The 20,341-nt window shown below is 45.0% G+C and overlaps 1 protein-coding gene across 1 annotated transcript in view; it reads left to right on the top strand.

Moving 5' to 3' along the window:
- The window catches only part of ppp2r5a (protein phosphatase 2, regulatory subunit B', alpha isoform), a 277,052-nt gene that overhangs the window by 124,297 nt on the left and 132,414 nt on the right, over positions 1–20,341 (top strand). The window contains exon 2 of the mRNA XM_070889507.1: positions 2,321–2,517. Coding sequence (XP_070745608.1) covers positions 2,321–2,517 — 197 coding nt within the window. The remainder of the gene's footprint in view (positions 1–2,320; positions 2,518–20,341) is intronic.

Below are 20,341 nucleotides of genomic sequence, written 5' to 3'. Positions count from 1 at the left end.
AGAGTTGTGGTGAGGGGACAGGATAAACCAAGAGATGCATGCTTCCACCATGTGCAACTTGTAAATGAGATGAGATTGTGGGATGAGGGGAAAGTAGGATGTGAAAAGGAGGATTAGGTAAGAGCATACTGTAATCTTCAATGCTTTCAGCCCTGCCGTTGGCCACGGGCTCACTCATGGCCGCTCCAATAATGGCAAGCACTGTTTCCTCCACCGGCATTAGGATATGCAGGCACCCCTGTCCCCCTCAGGTTAGCTGCTGCAGCCTGTGGTTGTGCACCACCTCCTGCAAGAGAGAGTGAAGTGTGTCAGTGAGTGTGGTACAATGTGTTTTTTTTAATATGCATGTCATGGTTGAATAGCTTGCAATGTGTGCAAGCTATGAGATGTGGGTGTGAGGCTTGTAGCAGTAGTAAGCAATGTTCCCTCTAATTTTTTGATGGCCCTTTAACAGCCTAGACGGCCCATTCAAAATTCCACGCATGTGTGGTTTTTCCCTTTAAAAGCTGGTGAACCGGCTGCGCGGGAGCTCCAGAGTCGCGCGGCCATGCAACTTAAGGGGAACATTTATGGTAAGTGTGCGAGGGTGAGGTGGAGCATATGAATGTGAGGTATGAGTCATGATTGTTATGGATTGTTGGTAGATGAGTGATGAAGGTGTGGTGTATTGAGCAGTATGTGAGGCTTGTGCATTTGGTAGGATATGGTATTTAAAGATGCATTCACTGACCTTGACCACTCGTGCGAGGTCATTGAACTTCTTTCAGCACTGCATCCAGGTCCTCGGGGCAACACTGTTTGAATTTACTTCCATGGCTATCTGTTCCCACTGCCTTTGCATTGTCTGGAGGGCCTGACCCCCACGGATACAAGACCCCTCTGCGCCTGTCCACCCCTGCACTAAGGCCTCAAGTGCTGCGTCGGAAATCCTTGGAGCCCTGTGTCTGGCATGTTGTGCCATTCCTGTTTCTTTGCCAGGTCAAACTCACTATGGAATGACTTCCAGCACCCATCAAACTGCATCTCCCCATTGAGAGGTGCAGGTTTGCTTTAATTGGTGCTAGCCTTGCACAAACCTCGGCCCCCTGCTGAGCGTGCAGCCACTCAGCAGCATGTTCAGCACTGGGCTGCACGCTGCAATCATGTAAATGACCATGCAACACAAAGTTTGCGTGTTGCTTGCATCGGATCGAATGGGCGTGGTTGATGGCGTGTCGTGATCCCGTGCCAGTTTTCGGGGCAATTCAATTTTTAGCCCAGATTGTTCAGACTTTTAGAGGAGCAGTATAATGAATGTAAATGAGGTCATTGTGAAGCAGTTCTTTGGACACTAGTCTGTGCCTTTAGTAGGCATTTTTTGTTTTTCTGAATCTTAGATTTAGTATTTCCTTGTGCTTGTCAAATCAAATTTGATCATTTACACTCTTTGTTGAGGTATGGTCTAAGTTCTGGCTCACAAATGGCTCTAAGAAGTCATTAATTCCTTTGCTCTGTCTAATAGGATTTGCACCAAGTTCTCAGGGAGTATGCATGAGGTTTTGATTATCGTGGAATTCACATGTTGATTGCACACAATAATACTGTTTCTAGAAAGTGTTTGCATGCATGGATTGCAGCCCCGAATGCAGAACTATTCTGAAGTTTGTATAGTAGTAAAGGGTATCTGGAATTCGAATAATAGGGCTGTTAAGTGGGTAAAATGTATTTAGTTCAGAGTCTCTTGCCGATAAATATTTACAGGGTCATTAAAGGTTAGTGGAAATAGCTAAGTCCATAAAAAGGCAGAGAATCCTTTGTTTTTTTAAACATGGGGCATTAAATATAAAAATAAGGATGCAATGTTAAATTGGTACAAGGCATTAGATGTGCCACAATTGGATCTAATTGAAAGGCTTGAGAGGTTGAATGGTGTACTGCTGTTCCTATGTTCCCTAAATTCAGAAAGCGCAGTTCAGAAAATGTTATGCTTTTAAAAAAAATAAGTAAATTAAGATCCTTGTAGATTTTTTTTTCTACTACAAAATGGGAGAGCAATTTGAACTAAAAGTAATCCTTTTAGATTTTCCTGCCCCTTTAAAATAGTGAAGTTATTTGCAAGGTTTATCTTCGCCTTGGTCAAATAGGTATTGGCACTGACTACAAAAAGTGTTTGCAAAACAGTGGCTGAAATTTTTGCGCTTTGTCATGACTTGTGAATTGAAATCCAAAAGGGCTGCCAGTAAAGGACCAAATGTAAACACGTGGTTGTTACAGGTTTTTCAGAGAAAAGGTTAAATGCCAAAATGCTAAACTTAGTATATATATTTTCCTCTTTCTACAGATGCTCCAAATGCGGAACAGCATGACCTCTTCTGTCAGAAACTCCAGCAGTGCTGTGTGATTTTTGATTTCATGGACTCTGTTTCAGACCTAAAGAGCAAAGAGGTCAAAAGAGCAACCCTGAATGAATTGGTGGATTTCCTCACCTCAAATAGAGGTGTGCTTCTTGAACAAGCCTATCCTGAAATAGTGAAAATGGTACGTGACATGTGCCCATAATAGATGTTGTCCAATGTATTTTTTTTTTCAATCTGTTGTAGGCCGTACTTCACTAAAAAAACTACTGTTAATTGGTGTTCAGTGTGGGAGTGAACACGTTCTTCTTGGAATGGGACAGAGAATTAAGAAAGCACAAGACAATAAGAGCATTTTAAATTGCTTTGAGATCTACTATTAGACAATACAACCATAAAATTGCATTTGGTGTAACAAGAAAACCATCATAGCTCCTAAATATAGGAGCATTTCTTATATTGGCACATGAATATATTGGCTACATTGGTGGCTGAGTAAATATGAACTGATGACTCAGTGATAGCAAACTTTAAAGGACTTTCACAAGTGAGCAATCAACTGAATGAAAATGTCATTTAGGATGTGCCAATATTCACTTTAAATACAGAGGCTGTGACCGTGGTATACTATCCCTCTTCGCCCTTCTTGATCTGTCTGCAGCTTTCAACATGGTTGACCACACCATCCTCCTCCAACACCTCTTCTCTGTCGTCCAGCTGGGTGAAACTACACTCGCCTATTTCCATTCTTATCCTAGTTGTAGCCAGAGAATCACCTGCAATAGCTTCTCTTCTATGTATACATCTCCCAAGGATCTATCCTTGGCACCCTCTTATTTTTCATCCACTTCCCGCCCCTCGGCGACATCATACGATAACACATAGTCAGTTTCCACATGTATGTGGACGACACCCAGCTCTACCTCACCATCACTGTTTCTAAATTGTTAGACTGCTTGACCACCATCCAGTACTGGATGAGCAGAAATTTCCTCCAAATAAATATTGATTAGACCTTCCACCTTCCATAAACTTAAGCTCTTCCAAAACTTTGCTGCCCATATCCTAACTCGCACAAAATTCTGTTGCTGATCTACATTGACTCCCGGTTGAGCAGCACCTTGATTTTAAAATTCTCATCCTTTTCAAATCCCTCCATGGCCTCCCTATCTCTGTAACCTTCTCCAGCCCTACAACCCTCCGAGATCTCTGCGCTCATCCAGTTCTGGCCTCCTGCGCATCCCCACTTTTAATTGCTCCACCATTGACCGCCTTCAGCTGCCAAAACCCTAAGCTCTGGAACTCCCTTCCTTAACTTCTCTACCTCTCTTTCCTCCTTTAAGTCGCTCCTTAAAATTTAGTTCTTTAACCAAGCTTATGGTCATCTGCCCTATTATCTCCTTGTATGGCTCGGTGTTAAATTTTGTTTGATAACGCTCCTGTGAAGAACCTTGGGATGTTTTACTACATTAAAGATCCTATATAAATGTAAGTTGTTGACGAGGAAACTGTGAACGAGACAAAGACTATTGCAAAGATAAGAGAAAAGCAAACAGAAAGAGGAGGGAGTAAAATTAATAATATAGCCAAATGGACAGAGGGAGGTTTGAGTTGCACGTAAATGCACAAAGGATTGTGAATAAAACGGGTCAGCCAGAGACACACATTGTGTGGAAGAATATGATATAATAACCCCAACAGAGATGTAGCTTAGGCTTTGGACAGGGAAAGACTGGGAACTGAACATTTGTGGAGTAGATAGAGGATAGAGTAGGAAAAAAGGGAGAAGGGGTGGCAGTGTTGATCAGAGAATCCATTACAGCATTCGAGATATGGGGATGGTACACAAGCTGAATCTTTTTGGTTAGATTTAAGGATGAGGATGGGAACTGTTGCTCCACTGGAAATATATTATACACCGTTAATCATTGGAAAAGAAATAGAGGAAAAGATATGCAGACAAATTGGAGAATGTAGGAACATAACAGTGTTTGACTTAACTTTCCAGAGATAGATTGGGGTAAGATTAATGTAAATTATAAAGAAGTGGATATTTGCTACACTATGTCTAGGGCTGCTTTCTAGATCTAGTATGTTTTTAATTCAACAAGGCAAGAGGCACACCTCTGGGTCTAGTTCTAGCAAATGAAATGGAGCAAGTAACAGTGGGTGAATGTCTAGGAATCAGCGACCGTAACATAATTAAGTTTGAAATGGAGAAGATTTGAAAACTTAAAACTGACTAGGAAAAACACATTTCCAATGAGATAGGAAGATAACTCCGGTTATATTTCAATAGCATAGTGGTAATGGTACTCTACTAGTAATCCAGAGGCCTGAACTAATGAGCCAGAGACACGAGTTCAAATCCCACGACGACAGCGGGGGAATTTTAATTTAGTTCATTAAATATATCTGGAATAAAAAGCTAGAATCAATAATTATTATTCTTAGGCAGTCCCTCGGAGTCGACACTAAAAATGAGTTCTCAGCTGACTGATGAGTCCGATGCAGGACCTACAATCTCTGTCACAGGTGGGGCAGACGGGACATTGGTTAAAGGGTCGGTTGGTTGGGGTGCTTGGGTTGTCGTGCGCTCCTTCCGTTGTTTGCGTTGGTCTCCGCTTGCTCTCGGCGAAGAGACTCGAGGTGTTTGGCGCCTTCCCGGATTCTTCTCTTCCATTTTGAGCGGTCTTGGGCCAGGGATTCCCAGTGTCGGTGGGGATGTGACACTTTTTCAAGGAAGCCTTGAGGATGTCCTTGAAGTGTTTCCTCTGCCCATCTGGGGCTTGTTTGCCATGTCGGAGCTCCGAGTAGGAAGCTTGTTTTGGGAGTATCGGGTATGCGGACGACGTGGCCCGTCCATAGGAGCTGATCGAGTGTTGTCAATGCTTCGATGCTGAGGATGTTGGCCTGAGCAAGAACACTGATGTTGGTGCGCCTATCCTGCCAATGGATTTGCAGGATCTTGCGGAGGCAGCATTGGTGGTACATCTCCAGTGCTTTGATGTATCTGCTGTATATAGTCCATGTCTCTGAAGCATATAGGAACATAAGAACAAGGAGGGCGGGTATCACTGCTGCTCTGTAGACCATGAGCTTGGTGCCGGGTTTGAGATCCTGGTCTTCAAACACACTTCCTCAGGCAACTGAAGGCTGCGCTGGCACACTGAAGGCGGTGTTGGACCTAGTTATCGACATCTGTTCTTGTTTGACAGTAGGCTCCCGAGGTGTGGAAAATGGTACATGTAGTCCAAGGCATCATAGTAGATTTTGATAATCGGGGGGCAGTACTATGTGGCGGGGGCAGATTGGCAGAGGACCGTTGTCTTGGATATTAGTGTAAGGCTCATGCTCTCGTACACTACGGTGAAGGTGTTGACGATGGTTTGGAGTTCGGCCTCCGAGTGTGCGCAGACACAAGTCTCATCTGCATACTGTAATTCAATGAGAGGATGGGACGACCGTGGATCTGGTCTGCAGGCGACGGAGGTTGAACCATTCCCATTTGTTCTGTAGATTAGCTCAACTCCAGCGGGGAGCTTACTGCGGGTAAGATGGAGCATTGCAGCAAGGAAGATCGAGAAGAGTGTTGGTGCGATGAGACAGCCTTGCTTAACCCTAGTCCGTACATGAATTGGATCTGTTGGTCAGAATCAGTGATGGTGACCATGAAACTATCGGATTGTCGTAAAAACCCATATGGTTCACTAATGCCCTTCGGGGAAGGAAATCTGATGTCCTTACCTAGTCAGATCTATATGTGACTCCAGATCCACAGCAATATGGTTGACTCTTAACTGCCCTCTGAAATGGCCTAGCAAGTCACCCAGTTTTAACAAACTGCTACGAGAAACTACAAGAAGAATATAACTGGATGTCCATATGTCATCCACCTCGGCATTGGCTATGGACATGACAATAGCACACACAGCACCGTCGACCCTGCAAAGTCCTCCTCACCAACATCCGGGGAATTGTACCAAAATTGGGAGAGCTGTCCCACAGACTCGTCATGCCTGACATAGTCATACTCACAGAACCATACCTTTCAGACAATGTCCCAGGCGCCTCCATCACCATCCCTAGGTATGTCTTGTCCCACTGGCTGAACAGACCCACCAGGGGTTACGATACAGTGGTATACAGTCGGGAGGGAGTGACCCTGGGAGTCCTCAACATTGACTCTGGATCCCATGAAGTCTCATGGCTTCAGGTCAAGCATGGACAAGGAAGCGTCCTGCTGATTACCACCTACCGCCCTCCCTCAGCTGATGAATCAGTACTCTTTCATGTTCAACACCACTTGGAAGAAGCACTGAGGGGTAGTAAGGACACAGAATGGACTTTGTGCGGGGGACTTCCATGCCCATCAAGAGTGGCTCGGTAGCACCACTACTGACCGAACTGACCGAGTCCTGAAGTACATAGCTGCCAGACTGGGCCTGCGGCATTTGGTGAGAGAACCAACATGAGGGAAAAACCTACTTGACTTCGTCTTCACCAGTCTAGTCGAAAATGCATCTGTCCATGACACGATTGGTAGCAATGATTCCCCCCCCGCCCCCCCCGCACAATCCTTGTGGAGACGAAGTCCCGTCTTCACACTGAGGACACTCTCCATCATGTTGTGTGGCGCTACCATCGTGCTAATTGGTATAGGTCTGGTGGCTTCAGTACTGGCATCCATGCAGTGCTGTGGGCCATCAGCAGCTGCAGATTTGTGTTCCACCACAATCTGTAACCTGATGGCCTGGCCTATCCCTCAGTCTATCATTACCATCCGGCCAGGGAACCAACCCTGGTTCAATGAGGAGTGCAGAAGTGTGTGTCAGGAGCAGCACCAGGTGTATCTAAAAATGAGGTGCCAACCTGGGGGTGCTGCAACACAGGTGCAGCTGCAATGCATGCTAAATAACCGAAAGCAGCATGCTGTAGACAGAGCTAAGCGATCCAACAATCAAGGGAGCAAATCAAAACTGCAGACCTGCCACATTCAGTCGTGAATGGTGGTGGACAATTAAACAACTAACTGGAGAAGTAGGTTCCATGAATATCCCCATCCTCAATGATGGCAGAGCCCAGCACGCGGGTGCAAGTGTTTGCAACCATCTTCAGCAAGATGTGCCAAGTAGATAATCCATATCGACAACCTCTTGAGGTCCCCACCATCACGGAAGCCAATCTTCAGCCAATTCAATTCACTCCACGTGATATCAAGAAACGGCTTAACGCACTGGCTATGGCCCCCGACAACATCCCAGCTGTCGTGCTGAAGACGTGTGCTCTAGAAATAACCATGCCTCTAGCCAAGCTGTTCCAGTACAGCTACAACACTGGCATCTATCCGACAATGGGAAACTGCCTAGGTATGTCCTGTCTACAAAAACCAGGACAAATTCAATTCGGCCAATTACTGCCCCATCAGTCTACTCTCAATCATCGGGAAATTGATGGAAGGTGTCATTGACAGTGTTATCAAGTGGCACTTACTCACCGATAACCTGCTCACCGATGCCTAGTTTGTATGCCACCTCATTACAGCCTTGGTCCAAACATGGCCAAATGAACTGAATTTCAGAGGTGAGGCAAAAGTGACTGCCCTTGGCATCAAGGCAACATTTGACCGAGTGTGGTATAAAGGAGCGCTAGTACAACTGAAGTCAGTGGGAACTCTCCACTGGCTGGAGTCATACCTAGCACAAAGGAAGATGGTTGTGGTGATTGGAGGTCAATCATCACAGTCCCAGGACATCGCTGCAGGATTTCTTCAGGACAGTGTCCTCGGCCCAACCATCATCAGTGACTTTCCCTCCATCATAAGGTCAGAAATGGGTATGTTTGCTGATGACGGCACAGTGTTCAGTGCTATTCGCAACTCCTCAGATAATGGAGCAGTCCATGCCCGCATGCAGCAAGACCTGGACAACATTCAGGCTTGGGCTGATAAGTGGCAAGTTACATTCGCACCACACAAGTGCCGGGCAAGGATTATCTCCAACAAACAAGAATCTAACCACCACCTCATGACATTCAACGGCATTACCATCGCCAAATCCCCCACTGTCAACATCCTAGGGGTCACCATTGACCAGAAACTTAACTGGACCAGCCACATAAATACTGTGGCACCAAGAGCAGGTCAGAGGCTGGGTATTCTGCAGCGTGTGTCTCACCACCTGACTCCCCAAAGTCTTTCCACCATCTACAAAGCATAAGTCAGGAGTGTGATGGAATATTGTTCACATTCCTGGATAAGTGCAGCTCCAGCAACACTCAAGAAGCTCGATACCATCTAGAGCAAAGCAGCTCGCTTGATTGGCACCCCATCCACCACCTTAAACATTCACTCCCTCCACCACTGGCGCACCGTGGCTGCAGTGTGTACCATCTACAAGATGCACTGCAGCAACTTGCCAAGGCTTCTTCGGCAGCACCTCACAAACTCATGGCACCTATCCCCTAGAAGGTCAAGAGCAGCAGGCACATGGGAACACAACCCCTCTGCGTTCCTCTCCAAGTTACATGCCATCCTCACCTGGAAGTATATCGCCATTGGGTCAGAATTCTGGAACTCGCTCCCTAACAGTACTGTGGGAGTACCTTCACCACACGGACTGCAGCAGTTCAAGAATATAAGAACATAAAAAATAGGAGAAGGCTATTTGGCCCCTCAAGCCTGCTCTGCCATTCAATAAGAGCAAAGCTGATCTGATCTTAGGCTCAGCTCCACTTTCCTGCCCGCTCCCCATAACCCTTCACTCCCTTATTACTCAGAAATCTGTATCTCCACCTTAAATATAGATGGCTCACTGCCATCTTCTTAAGGGAAATTAGGGATGAGCAATAAATGCTGGCCTTGCCAGCGTGCCCAGATCCCATGAACGAATAAAAAAAAACTTGCCCCGATAAAATAGGTAAAAACAGTATGGGTGATCTGGACTTCGATAGAGAAGGCACAATATCAAAACTTGCAGACATCCCAAAAATAGGGAACCTGGTTTACAGTGAAGAGGATTATAAGCAACTTATGAAGGACATGGACAAATTAATAATTTGGACAGCTAGATGCCTGATGAAATTTAATTTAGAGAAAGATGAGATGATACATTTTGGGTAGAAGAGGAAGCACAGAGGACAAAAGTGGTCAAACTTTAAAAGCAATAGAGGAGCAGCGAAACTTAGTGATTCAGGTACAAGCAGGAGAAGTTGGTAAAGCTGTAAAAATGTGTCTAGGATCATGGTTAGGGGCATATTGTACAAAAGGTAATAGGTGATGGTAAATGTATACAAATCATTGGTTAGGATGCAAATAGAATGTTTTGTGCAGTTTTGGGCAACTTACTTTAGAAAGGTTGTCAGGACCATGGAGAGGGTGCAAAAGAAGTTCACAGATGATGCCAAGGATGAAGAGTTTTTGTTATGAGAAAAGAGTGGAGAAACTGGGCCTTGATTCATTAGAATAAAGAGGGTTAAGTGGAGATCAAATAGAGGTTTTGACAAAGTAAATCAGGAAAAACAATTTCCACTGGTTGGTGAGTTGGTAACTGGAGGTTACCGACTGATAAAAGAAAAAGAAGAAAAACTACTCACCAATCACTTACCCCCTTGGCGGTGACATCACCCTTTGATTTATTTTTGCTTTTTTGCCTTCTCTCTGCACCAGCTAGCCTCCTCGAAGACTCACCACTGCTCCTCCGACTGTTGGGCCTTTATAGGCCTCCCCGGACTCCCGCGCGCCTCCTCGACGACTCACCGCTGCACTCCGACTGTTGGGCCTTTGTAGGCCTCCCCGGAGTCCTGCACCGCGGACTCCCGCGTTGCCTCCTCGACGACTCACCGCTGCCCTCCGACTGTTGGGCCTTTGTAGGCCTCCCCGGAATCCCGCACCGCCTCCTCGACGACTCACAGCTGCCCTCCGACTGTTGGGCCTTTGTAGGCCTCCCCGGAGTCCCGCACCGCCTCCTCGACGACTCACCGCTGCCCTACGACTGTTGGGCCTTTGTAGGCCTCCCCAGACTCGTGCGCCACCTCCTCGACGACTCACTAAGGCAAAAAACAAGCAAAAAGTAATCGAAGGGTGACGTCACAGCCAAGGGGGTAAGTGATTGGCTGGTGATTGGTGAATAGTTTTTCTTCATTTTCTTTTCCTTTATCAGTAGGTAACCTTTGGCATTGTTGTCAAATTAAGTTAACTTAAGGGTGAAGTCATGTCAGGAGAGCCCAGACCCATGTCATGCTCCTCCTGTGCTATGTGGGAACTCGGGCGCTTCCAGTGTCCCTGACGACTACATGTGCAGGAAGTGTATCCTGCTGCAGCACCTGGCAGTCCGCATTGCGGCACTGGAGCTGCGCATGGATTCACTCTGGAGCATCCACAATGCTGAGGATATCGTGAATAGCACGTTTAGTGAGTTGGTCACGTCACAGCTAAAGGTTACTCGGGTAGATAGGGAATGGGTGACCATCAGGAAGAGCAGTGGAAGGAAGGTAGTGCAGGGGTCCCCTGCGGTCATCCACCTCCAAAACAGATACACCGCCTTGGGTGCTGTTGGGGGGGATGATTCACCAGGGGAGGGCAGCAGCAGCCAAGTTCATGGCACTGTGGGTGGCTCTGCTGCACAGAAGGGCAGGAAAAAGAATGGGAGAGCTATAGTGGTCGGGGATTCTATTGTAAGGGTAATCGATTGACATTTCTGTGGCCGCAATCGAGATGCCAGGATGATATGTTCCCTCCCTGGTGCAAGGATCAAGGATGGCTCGGAGCGGCTGCAGGACATTTTGGAGGGGGAGGGTGACCAGCCAGTTGTCGTAGTGCATATAGGTACAAAATGGGATGAGGTCCTACAAGCTGAATTTAGGGAGTTAGGAGTTAAATTAAAAAGTAGGACCTCAAAGGTAGTAATCTCAGGATTGCTACCAGTGCCACGTGTTAGTGAGAGCAGGATAGCTCAGATGAATACGTGGCTTGAGGAATGGTGCAAGGGGGAGGGATTCAAATTCCTGGGCTATTGGAGCCGGTTCTGGGGGAGGTGGGACCGGTACAAGCCGGACGGTCTGCACCTGGACAGGACCGGAACCAGTGTCCTAGAGGGAGTGTTTGCTAGTGCTGTTGGGGAGGGGTTAAACTACTATGGCAGGGGGATGGGAACCTATGTAGGGAGACAGGGAAGTAGAATGGGGGCAGAAGCAAAAGATAGAAAGAAGAAAAGTAAAAGTAGAGGGCAGAGAAACCCAAGACAAAAATCAAAAAGGGCCACATGACAGTAAAATTCTAAAGTGGCAAAGTGTGTTTAAAAAGACAAGCCTGAAGGCTGTGTGCCTCAATGTCAGGAGTATTCGTAATAAGGTGGAGGAATTAACCGCAGGCAGCTATTAACAAATATGATATAATTGGTATTATGGAGACATGGCTCCAAGGTGACCAAGGCTTGGAATTCAACATCCAGGGGTATTCAACATTCAGGAAGGATAGACAAAGGAAAAGGAGGTGGGGTAGCGTTGCTGGTTAAAGAGGAAATTAACGCAATAGTAAGAAAGGACATTAGCTTGGATGATGTGGAATTTGTATGGGTAGAGCTGCGAAATACCAAAGGGCAGAAAACGCTGGTGGAAGTTGTGTACAGACCACCAAACAGTAGTAGTGAGGTTGGGGACAGCATCAAACAAGAAATTAAGGATGCATGCAATAAGGGTACAGCAGTTATCATGGGCGACTTTAATCTACTTATAGATTGGGCTAACCAAATTGATAGCAATACGGTGGAGGGGGATTTCCTGGAGTGTATTAGGGATGGTTTTCTAGACCAATATGTCGAGGAACCAACTAGAGGGCTGGCCATCCTAGACTGGGTGATGTGTAATGAGAAAGGACTAATTAGCAATCTTGTTGTGTGAGGCCCCTTGGGAAAGAGTGACCATAATATGGTAGAATTCTTTATTATGATGGAGAATGACACAGCTAATTCAGAGACTAGGGTCCTGAACTTAGAGAAAGGTAATTTCGATGGTATGAGACGTGAACTGGCTAGAATAGACTGGCGAATGATACTTAAAGGGTTGATGGTGGCTAGGCAATGGCAAACATTTAAAGATCACATGGATGAACTTCAACAGTTGTACATCCTGGTCTGGAGTAAAAATAAAACTGGGAAGGTGGCTCAACCATGGCTAACAAGCGAAATTAAAGCTAGTGTTAAATCCAAAGAAGAATTGGCCAGAAAAAGCAGCAAACCTGAGGACTGGGAGAAATTTAGAATTCAGCAGAGGAGGACAAAGGGTTTAATTAGGAGGGGGAAAATAGAGTATGAGAGGAAGCTTGCTGGGAACATAAAAACTGACTGCAAAAGCTTTTATAGATATGTGAAGAAAAAAAGATTAGTGAAGACAAACATAGGTCCCTTGCAATCAGAATCAGTTGAATTTAAAATGGGGAACAAAGAAATGGCAGACCAATTGAACAAATACTTTGGTTCTTTCTTCACTAAGGAAGACAGAAATAACCTTCCGGAAATACTAGGGGACAGAGGGCCTAGTGAGAAGGAGAAATTGAAGGAAATCCTTATTGGTCAGAAAATTGTGTTAGGGAAATTGATGGGATTGAAGGCCGATAAATCCCCAGAGCCTGATAGTCTGCATCCCAGAGTACTTAAGGAAGTGGCCCTAGAAATAGTGGATGCATTGGTGATCATTTTCCAGCAGTCTATTGACTCTGGATCTGTTCCTGTGGACTGGAGGGTAGCTAATGTAACACCACTTTTTAAAAAAAGGAGGGGGAGAGAAAACGGGGAATTATAGACCGGTTAGCCTGACATCAGTAGTGGGGAAAATGTTGGAATCAATTAGTAAAGATAAAATAGCAGCGCATTTGGAAAGCAGTGACAGGATCAGCCCAGTCAGCGTGGATTTATGAAAGGGAAATCATGCTTGACACATCTTCTAGAATTTTTTTAGGATGTAACTGGTAGAGTGGACACGGGAGAACCAGTGGATGTGGTGTATTTGGACTTTCAAAAGGCTCTTGACAAGGTCCCACACAAGAGATTGGTGTGCAAAATTAAAGCACATGGTATTGGGGGTAATGTATTGACGTGGGTAGAGAACTGTTTGGCAGACAGGAAGCAGAGAGTCGGGATAAACGGGTCCTTTTCAGAATGGCAGGCAGTAACTAGTGGGGTGCCGCAGGGCTCAGTGCTGGGACCCCAGCTATTTACAATATACATCAATGATTTAGATGAAGGAATTGAGTTTAATATCTCCCAAGTTTGCAGATGACACTAAGCTGGGTGGTGGTGTGAGCAGCGAGGAGGATGCTAAGAGGCTGCAGGGTGACTTGGACAAGTTAGGTGAGTGAGCAAAATGCATGGCAGATGCAGTATAATGTGGATAAATATGAGGTTATCCACTTTGGTGGCAAAAACACGAGGGCAGAATATTATCTGAATGGCAACAGATTAGGAAAAGGGGAGGTGCAACGAGACCTGGGTGTCATGGTACATCAGTCATTGAAAGTTGGCATGCAGTTACAGCAGGTGGTGAAGAAGGCAAATGGCATGTTGGCCTTCATAGCCAGCAGATTTGAATATAGGAGCAGGGAGGTCTTACTGCAGTTGTACAGGGCCTTGGTGAGGCCACACCTGGAATATTGTGTTCAGTTTTGGTCTCCTAACCTGAGGAAGGACGTTCTTGCTATTGCGGGAGTGCAGCAAAGGTTCACCAGACTGATTCCCGGGATGGCAGGACTGACATGTAAGGAGAGACTGGATCAACTGGGCCTGTATTCACTGGAGTTTAGAAGAATGAGAGGGGATCTCATAGAAATACATAAAATACTGATGGGACTGGACAGGTTAGATGCAGGAAGAATATTTCCGATGTTGGGGAAGTCCAGAACCAGGGGACACAGTCTAAGGATAAGGAGTAAGCTATTTAGGACCGAGATGAGGAGAAACTTCTTCACAGAGTTGTTAACCTGTGGAATTTTCTACCGCAGAGAGTTGTTGATGCCAGTTCATTGGATATATTCAAGAGGGAGTTAGATATGGCCCTTACGGCTAAATAAAGGGATCAAGGGGTATGGAGAGAAAGCAGGAAAGGGATAGTGAGGTGATGATCAGCCATGATCTTATTGAATGGTGGTGCAGGCTTGAAGAGCCGAATGGCCTACTCCTGCACCTATTTTCTATGTTTCTATGGAGGCCATAAATTCAAGGTCATCACCAAATGAATGAAGGGGGAAGTCGGGATTATTTTATTACTCAAAGGCTTGTTAAGATGCGGATTTCTCGACCAGAATCCACAATCGCTTTTAAACGAGAAGTGGATATACATTTGAAAATAAAGAATATTGCATTTGGAGAAGGGTCAGAGGAATGAGACAAAGTGGATAACTCTTTCAGAGAACAGGCACAGAATGGGCTGAATGGTTTCTTTCTGCACTGTGATTTATATGGCATTAAGGACTTTTAGTACTCTGTAATCTTATTATGAAGTGGGTCCAGATAGAAGAAAATGTGCAGCATAACCAAACTAGTATTTAACCAGATAACTATACTATTGTTAAGAGACAAAGTTAAGGCTTTAGATTTCCTGACGATGTAGTTCTTTTTATATATTTCTTTTGTTTTTAAAAAATGATTTAAAAAAATCCAATTCTCTCTAGTAGCTTCATAATAGTGCAGAATTTCAAACTTTGTTGTACCAGCTTTACAGAGCTTTTGTCTGCTTTATAGAATGTTGACTGTAGAAGTTTGAAAAACAATTCTGATGGGATGTAAATCTTTCTCGCTGCTGATTGTATGGTTTTGTATTAATTGGACAGTTTCAATTTGGTTTCTTCTGAAAGAAATCCAGCAAGATGAGGGCAGAAGTTCGGGGAATGTGAAGGAAAAATTTAGGACAGATGTTGAGATCTTTTTTTAAACATAAAATGTTACCAATAGCTGGGTTGCTAGGAATGTCCATTGGGGGGCCAAGATACTGGACTAATTTCACAAACCGCTCAGTGCATAAATGAGAAGATTCTAAGAATAATAATCTGAAAGAATTGGATCAAATGGGTTGATGGCCCTTTATTTGATCTTGTGATTGTGATCCTACGATCTTAACTGAGATGGTTCACTTAATGCTGACACTGTGATGAAATAGAAAAAGTCTTGTGCCCTTCACTTTAGACATATTTTAGCACAAATGTAACAAATCTAAATTGGATTTTTTTTAAATTGAAGCATTTAAATATTCTGCTTCAAAAGCATTTCAGCAGTTTAACCACCAAAAAGCATCGGTAAACTTCTTGGTGCTTATCTAGGCATGGTTACTTTACCATGATGACACGCAAGCCGTGATCCTGACCAATGGATCCACCACAGACCCAATCCACGTCCGGACCGGGGTCAAGCAAGGCTGTGTCATCGCACCAATGCTCTTTTCGATCTTCCTTGCTACAATGCTACATCTCACCGTTAGCAAACTCCCTGCTGGAGTGGAGCTAAATTATAGACCAGATGGGAATCTGTTCAACCTCCGCCACCTCCAAGCCAGATCCAAGGTTGTCCCATCCTCTGTCATTGAACTACAGTAGGCAGATGACGCTTGCGTCTGCGCACACTTGGAGGCCGAACTCCAAGCCATCATCAACACCTTCACCGAGGCGTATGAGAGCATGGGCCTTACGCTAAACATCCGGAAGACAAAGGCCCTCTACCAACCTGACCCCACCACACAGCACTGCCCCCCCCGCCAGATTATCAAAATCCACGACAAGGATTTGGACAACGTGGACCATTTTCCATACCTCTGGAGCCTACTGTCAGCAAGAGCAGACATTGATGACGAAGTCGAACACCGCCTCCAGTGTGCCAGCGCAGCCTTTGGTCTCCTAAGGAAGAGAATGTTTGAAGACCAGGACTTCAAATCCGGCACCAAGCTTATAGTCGACAAGGCAGTGGTGATACTGGCCCTCCTACATGGCTTAGAGACGTGGACTATATACAGCAGACACCTCAAAACGCTGGAGAAGTACCACCAGCGCTGCCTCCACAAGATCCTGCAAATCCATTGGCAGGACAGAAGCACCACCATTAATGTTGTCGCTCAGGCCAACATCCCTAGCATCGAAGCATTGACCACATTCGATCAGCTCCGTTGGGCGGGCCACATCGTCCACATGCCCGACATGGGACTCCCAAAGCAAGTGTTCTACGTGGAGCTTCGACTCGGCAAGCGAGCCCCAGGTGGGCAGAGGAAACGCTTCAAGGACACCCTCAAAACCTCCTTGACAAAGTGCAACATCCCCATTGATTCCTGGGAATCCCTGGCCCATGACCACCCGGGAGGGTGCTGAGCACCTTGAGTCCCATCGCCGAGAACAAGCAGAAACCAAATGTGAACAACGTAATGAGCGTGCGTCAACCCAGGCTCCCCACCCACCCTTTCCTTCAACCACTGTCTGCCCCACCTGTGACAGAGACTGTAGGTCCTCCATTGGACGACTCAGTCACCTGAGAACTCACTTTGAGTGGAAACAAGTCATCCTTGAATCCGAAAGATTGCCTATGATGATGCTGATGATGATGCTTTAAAGTGGAAAGAATCACAGCCCCTTTTGACAAAACATTCAGGTTCCAAAGTATGTAGTTTGTTGTGATCTTATAATGCAGGGGTGAGTTAAGATTTATCTGTGTGCCAGCTAGCTGTTAATCTTGAATCTGATCCTGTTACTTTCAAAACTTTTTAACTGTTTTTGCTTTATTTTCTAAAACCTGCATTATTGACAGGTATACCAAGACAAAAAGCAAGGCAATGTAAATATGTAAAAGAAAGTTATATCTTTAAGGGCATAAACAGGGAAAAATACTAAAAGATAGCCAAAAACATTGATCCGTCTATAAAACTGCCCCCTGCAGAGCATGGTTAGACTTTCCCAATGCCCCCAACTCCTTTTTTTCGCCTTGCCTTTCTCGCTCGTGTTTGGTCCATGCATTGTCCACCACTTTGGGAAGTGACCTGAGAAATCTCTCGCTGCATGAAGATCACGTAGAAAATCAGTTTCCAGGTATGTGGAAATTATTTTTGCACGATGTTTTGTTTCTTCTCTTATTTACTCCCCTGCCAAAGAAATTCAGTCATGGGTGATAAAATGCAGAACTGCAGGTGCTAGCAACCATCCAATATGTTTACCAAATAGCCTTCAATTGAAAACTTATACCTTGTCAGCAGGTTGTTGGGAAGGTACCAGATGAGCTCCATCCTGTCTTCTTCTGACTTTCCAGCAGGAGTAAATGGATTGTGATCTGGAAACCTATTTATTCTCTTCTCCTATTTTTAGCCATGCACAGACCCATTGCAGGTTTCATAGTACAGCCCTGGGTGATTCACTAGCTCAACATAGACCAGTGAATGAAACTAGCATCAATCTTATCAGTATTATCATAGGCAGTCCCTCGAAATTCAACCACATAGTGCATTTGCCTTACAACCAGTAAGAAAGCCCCAAGCATATAGTAATTCTTATACAATGCTGAGACCCATGAGTTTTTTTCCCCCCCAGTGATATTCCTTTTTTTCCTGCACTTTGGACTGTGAAGGTGACAGTTATTTTGAAATTATTGCAACTTTGAAGTATGAGTATCTGTATTAGAAACACATTAATTGTTTTACAGTTAATAAACTCATAGAATTGAACCCATTTAAAGGAGTTGCCCAGTTTAGAAAAAAAGACTTGTATTTCCATAACAACTTTCACAACCTCAGGACATCCCAAAGCGCTTTACAGCTAATGAAGTACTTTTGAAGTGTAGTCACTGTTGTAATGTAGGAAATGTGGCAGCCAATTTGCACACAGCAAGCTCCCACAAACATGAGATAATGACCACATAATTTGTTTGTGGTGGTGATTGAGGGATAAATGTTGGCCAGGTCAGAAGGACTTGGGCCAGATTTTCGGCAGGTTTGCGACCGGGTTTGACCCTCCGTGGTGAAAACCCAGTCGCAAAGTCCGAGCGGGATTCTCGGGTACCTGTTTGCGGCGGCGCTTTCAAGTGCCGCTGGGGAGAAGTGCTTGCATCCGAGTTTCGGCTCTCTCTCCACCGTACGCCACGGCCAGAACAGCAACAGGTCAAACCTGTCTGTGCAGCCCTGCCAGCAGTGGTAATTACCTTTTTTGCAGGTATTAGTAAGTTAAAGTTTTTGATTTTTTTTTGCAGCGATTAGATAGTTACGGGTCTTGTGAATGATTTTGGAATGTTTTTTGGAATTTTTTCCCCCTCCCCCTCCCAAGGCGCCCCTCGCAGCGCTCCAGGCCTTGGACCAAAGTTGCCAAAACTCGCATTTTGTATCACGAGCACTTGTGCAACGTTTCCCTTACCGATGCGCCCCTGACGCAGATGTAAAAGCTGAATGTTCGGCCTAAAAACAGTAGCCCAGCGAAAAAGGTAAGTTTCACATATCGCTACCATTTTCTCCAAAAGCTGAAAATTCGGCCCTACGCGTGGGGGAGCACACATAAATTAGAAATCTCGTCTTGATTTCTACAAGTGTAAATTCAACTCTTTTGTTAACTAGCTTATGCTGCTATTAATTTCTAGAGAGATACACTATAAAAACACTATAGGCTGGGAACTTCCTTGAATTTGCTGCCATTCCGCCGAAGAGAACTGGGTTATCGTCGCACTTCTGGCAAAGTAACTGCAGCGGAGTCGGTGCAATTCCGAGGAATTTCCTAGTCAATGCTTTTGAGCTTCATGCCCCAAGCGGCCCTGTTAAGTTCAGTGCATATCATAGTTGTTGTGCTTGGGTTCTGTCGCACCTGAGTTTCTTCTGCTCTGATATTTGGCGATGTTGGGGTCCTCTATCACAGATGTCCCACTTGTTCATCTTGCATCCAGTTTGCTTCTTGGTTGTAGTTTCCATTCCCGATGGTAATATTTAATTTATTTTAGTGGTGGGCAGTATATCAGAGGGGTGAGTAACTGAAGTTGTACTTAATACATTGTTAAATATTTTCAAACACATTTTCCTGTTGATACACTTGCTGCTCCTTTTCATTTTTGAGTGTTGTGTTTTTTAAAATTTCTATTTTACTCTTTTACCTTTTCCTCCCAATAAAAAAAATGCATGACAGCTACCTGAAATGAGTAATGCAGTTTATTCTGAACCGAATATGAGTAGGGCAGGCATATATAAACTATGACACTTTCATTCGTGGAAGCTAATTGGTAATGTGAAAAGAATGCACGAATTCAATACTTATAAGAACATCATAAATAGGAACAGGAGTAGGCCATAAGGCCCCTCGAGCCTGCTCCGCCATTCAATAAGATCATGGCTGATCTGATCATGGACTCGGCTCCACTTCTCCGCCTGCTCCCCATAACCCCTTATCCCCTTATCCCCTTATCGTTGAAGAAACTGTCTATTTCTGTCTTAAATTTATTCCATATCCCAGCTTCCACAGCTCTCTGAGGCAGCGAATTCCACAGATTTACAACCCTCAGAGAAGAAATTGCTCCTCATTCTTTTTAAATGGGCGGCCCCTTATTCTAAGATCATGCCCTCTAGTTCTAGTCTTCCCCCATCAGTGGAAACATCCTCTCCGCATCCACCTTGTCAAGCCCCCTCATAATCTTAAACGTTTCGATAAGATCACCTCTCATTATTCTGAATTCCAATGAATAGAGGTCCAACCGACTCAACCTTTCCTCATAATTCAACCCCCTCATCCCCGGAATCAACCTAGTGACCTTCTCCGAACTGCCTCCAAAACAAGTATATCCTTTTGTAAATATGGAAACCAAAACTGCATGCAGTATTCCAAGTGTGACCTCACCAATACCTTATATAGTTGTAGCAAGACTATGGAATAGAACAGTTTCTGAATAGTCAGAACAGCAGTTCTGGGATCCACTAAAATTTCCTGCAAAGCAGAGCATTCATCTACTGCTGGTTTGAACACATCACAGTTCTTTACAGTACAAATAATCTGATTGTCGTGCCCATGACCTGCCTCAAAG

Source organism: Pristiophorus japonicus, chromosome 9 (genome assembly GCF_044704955.1).
Source record: "Pristiophorus japonicus isolate sPriJap1 chromosome 9, sPriJap1.hap1, whole genome shotgun sequence".
NCBI classification, from domain to species: domain Eukaryota; kingdom Metazoa; phylum Chordata; class Chondrichthyes; family Pristiophoridae; genus Pristiophorus; species Pristiophorus japonicus.
This window is presented reverse-complemented; position numbering and strand designations above follow the sequence as displayed.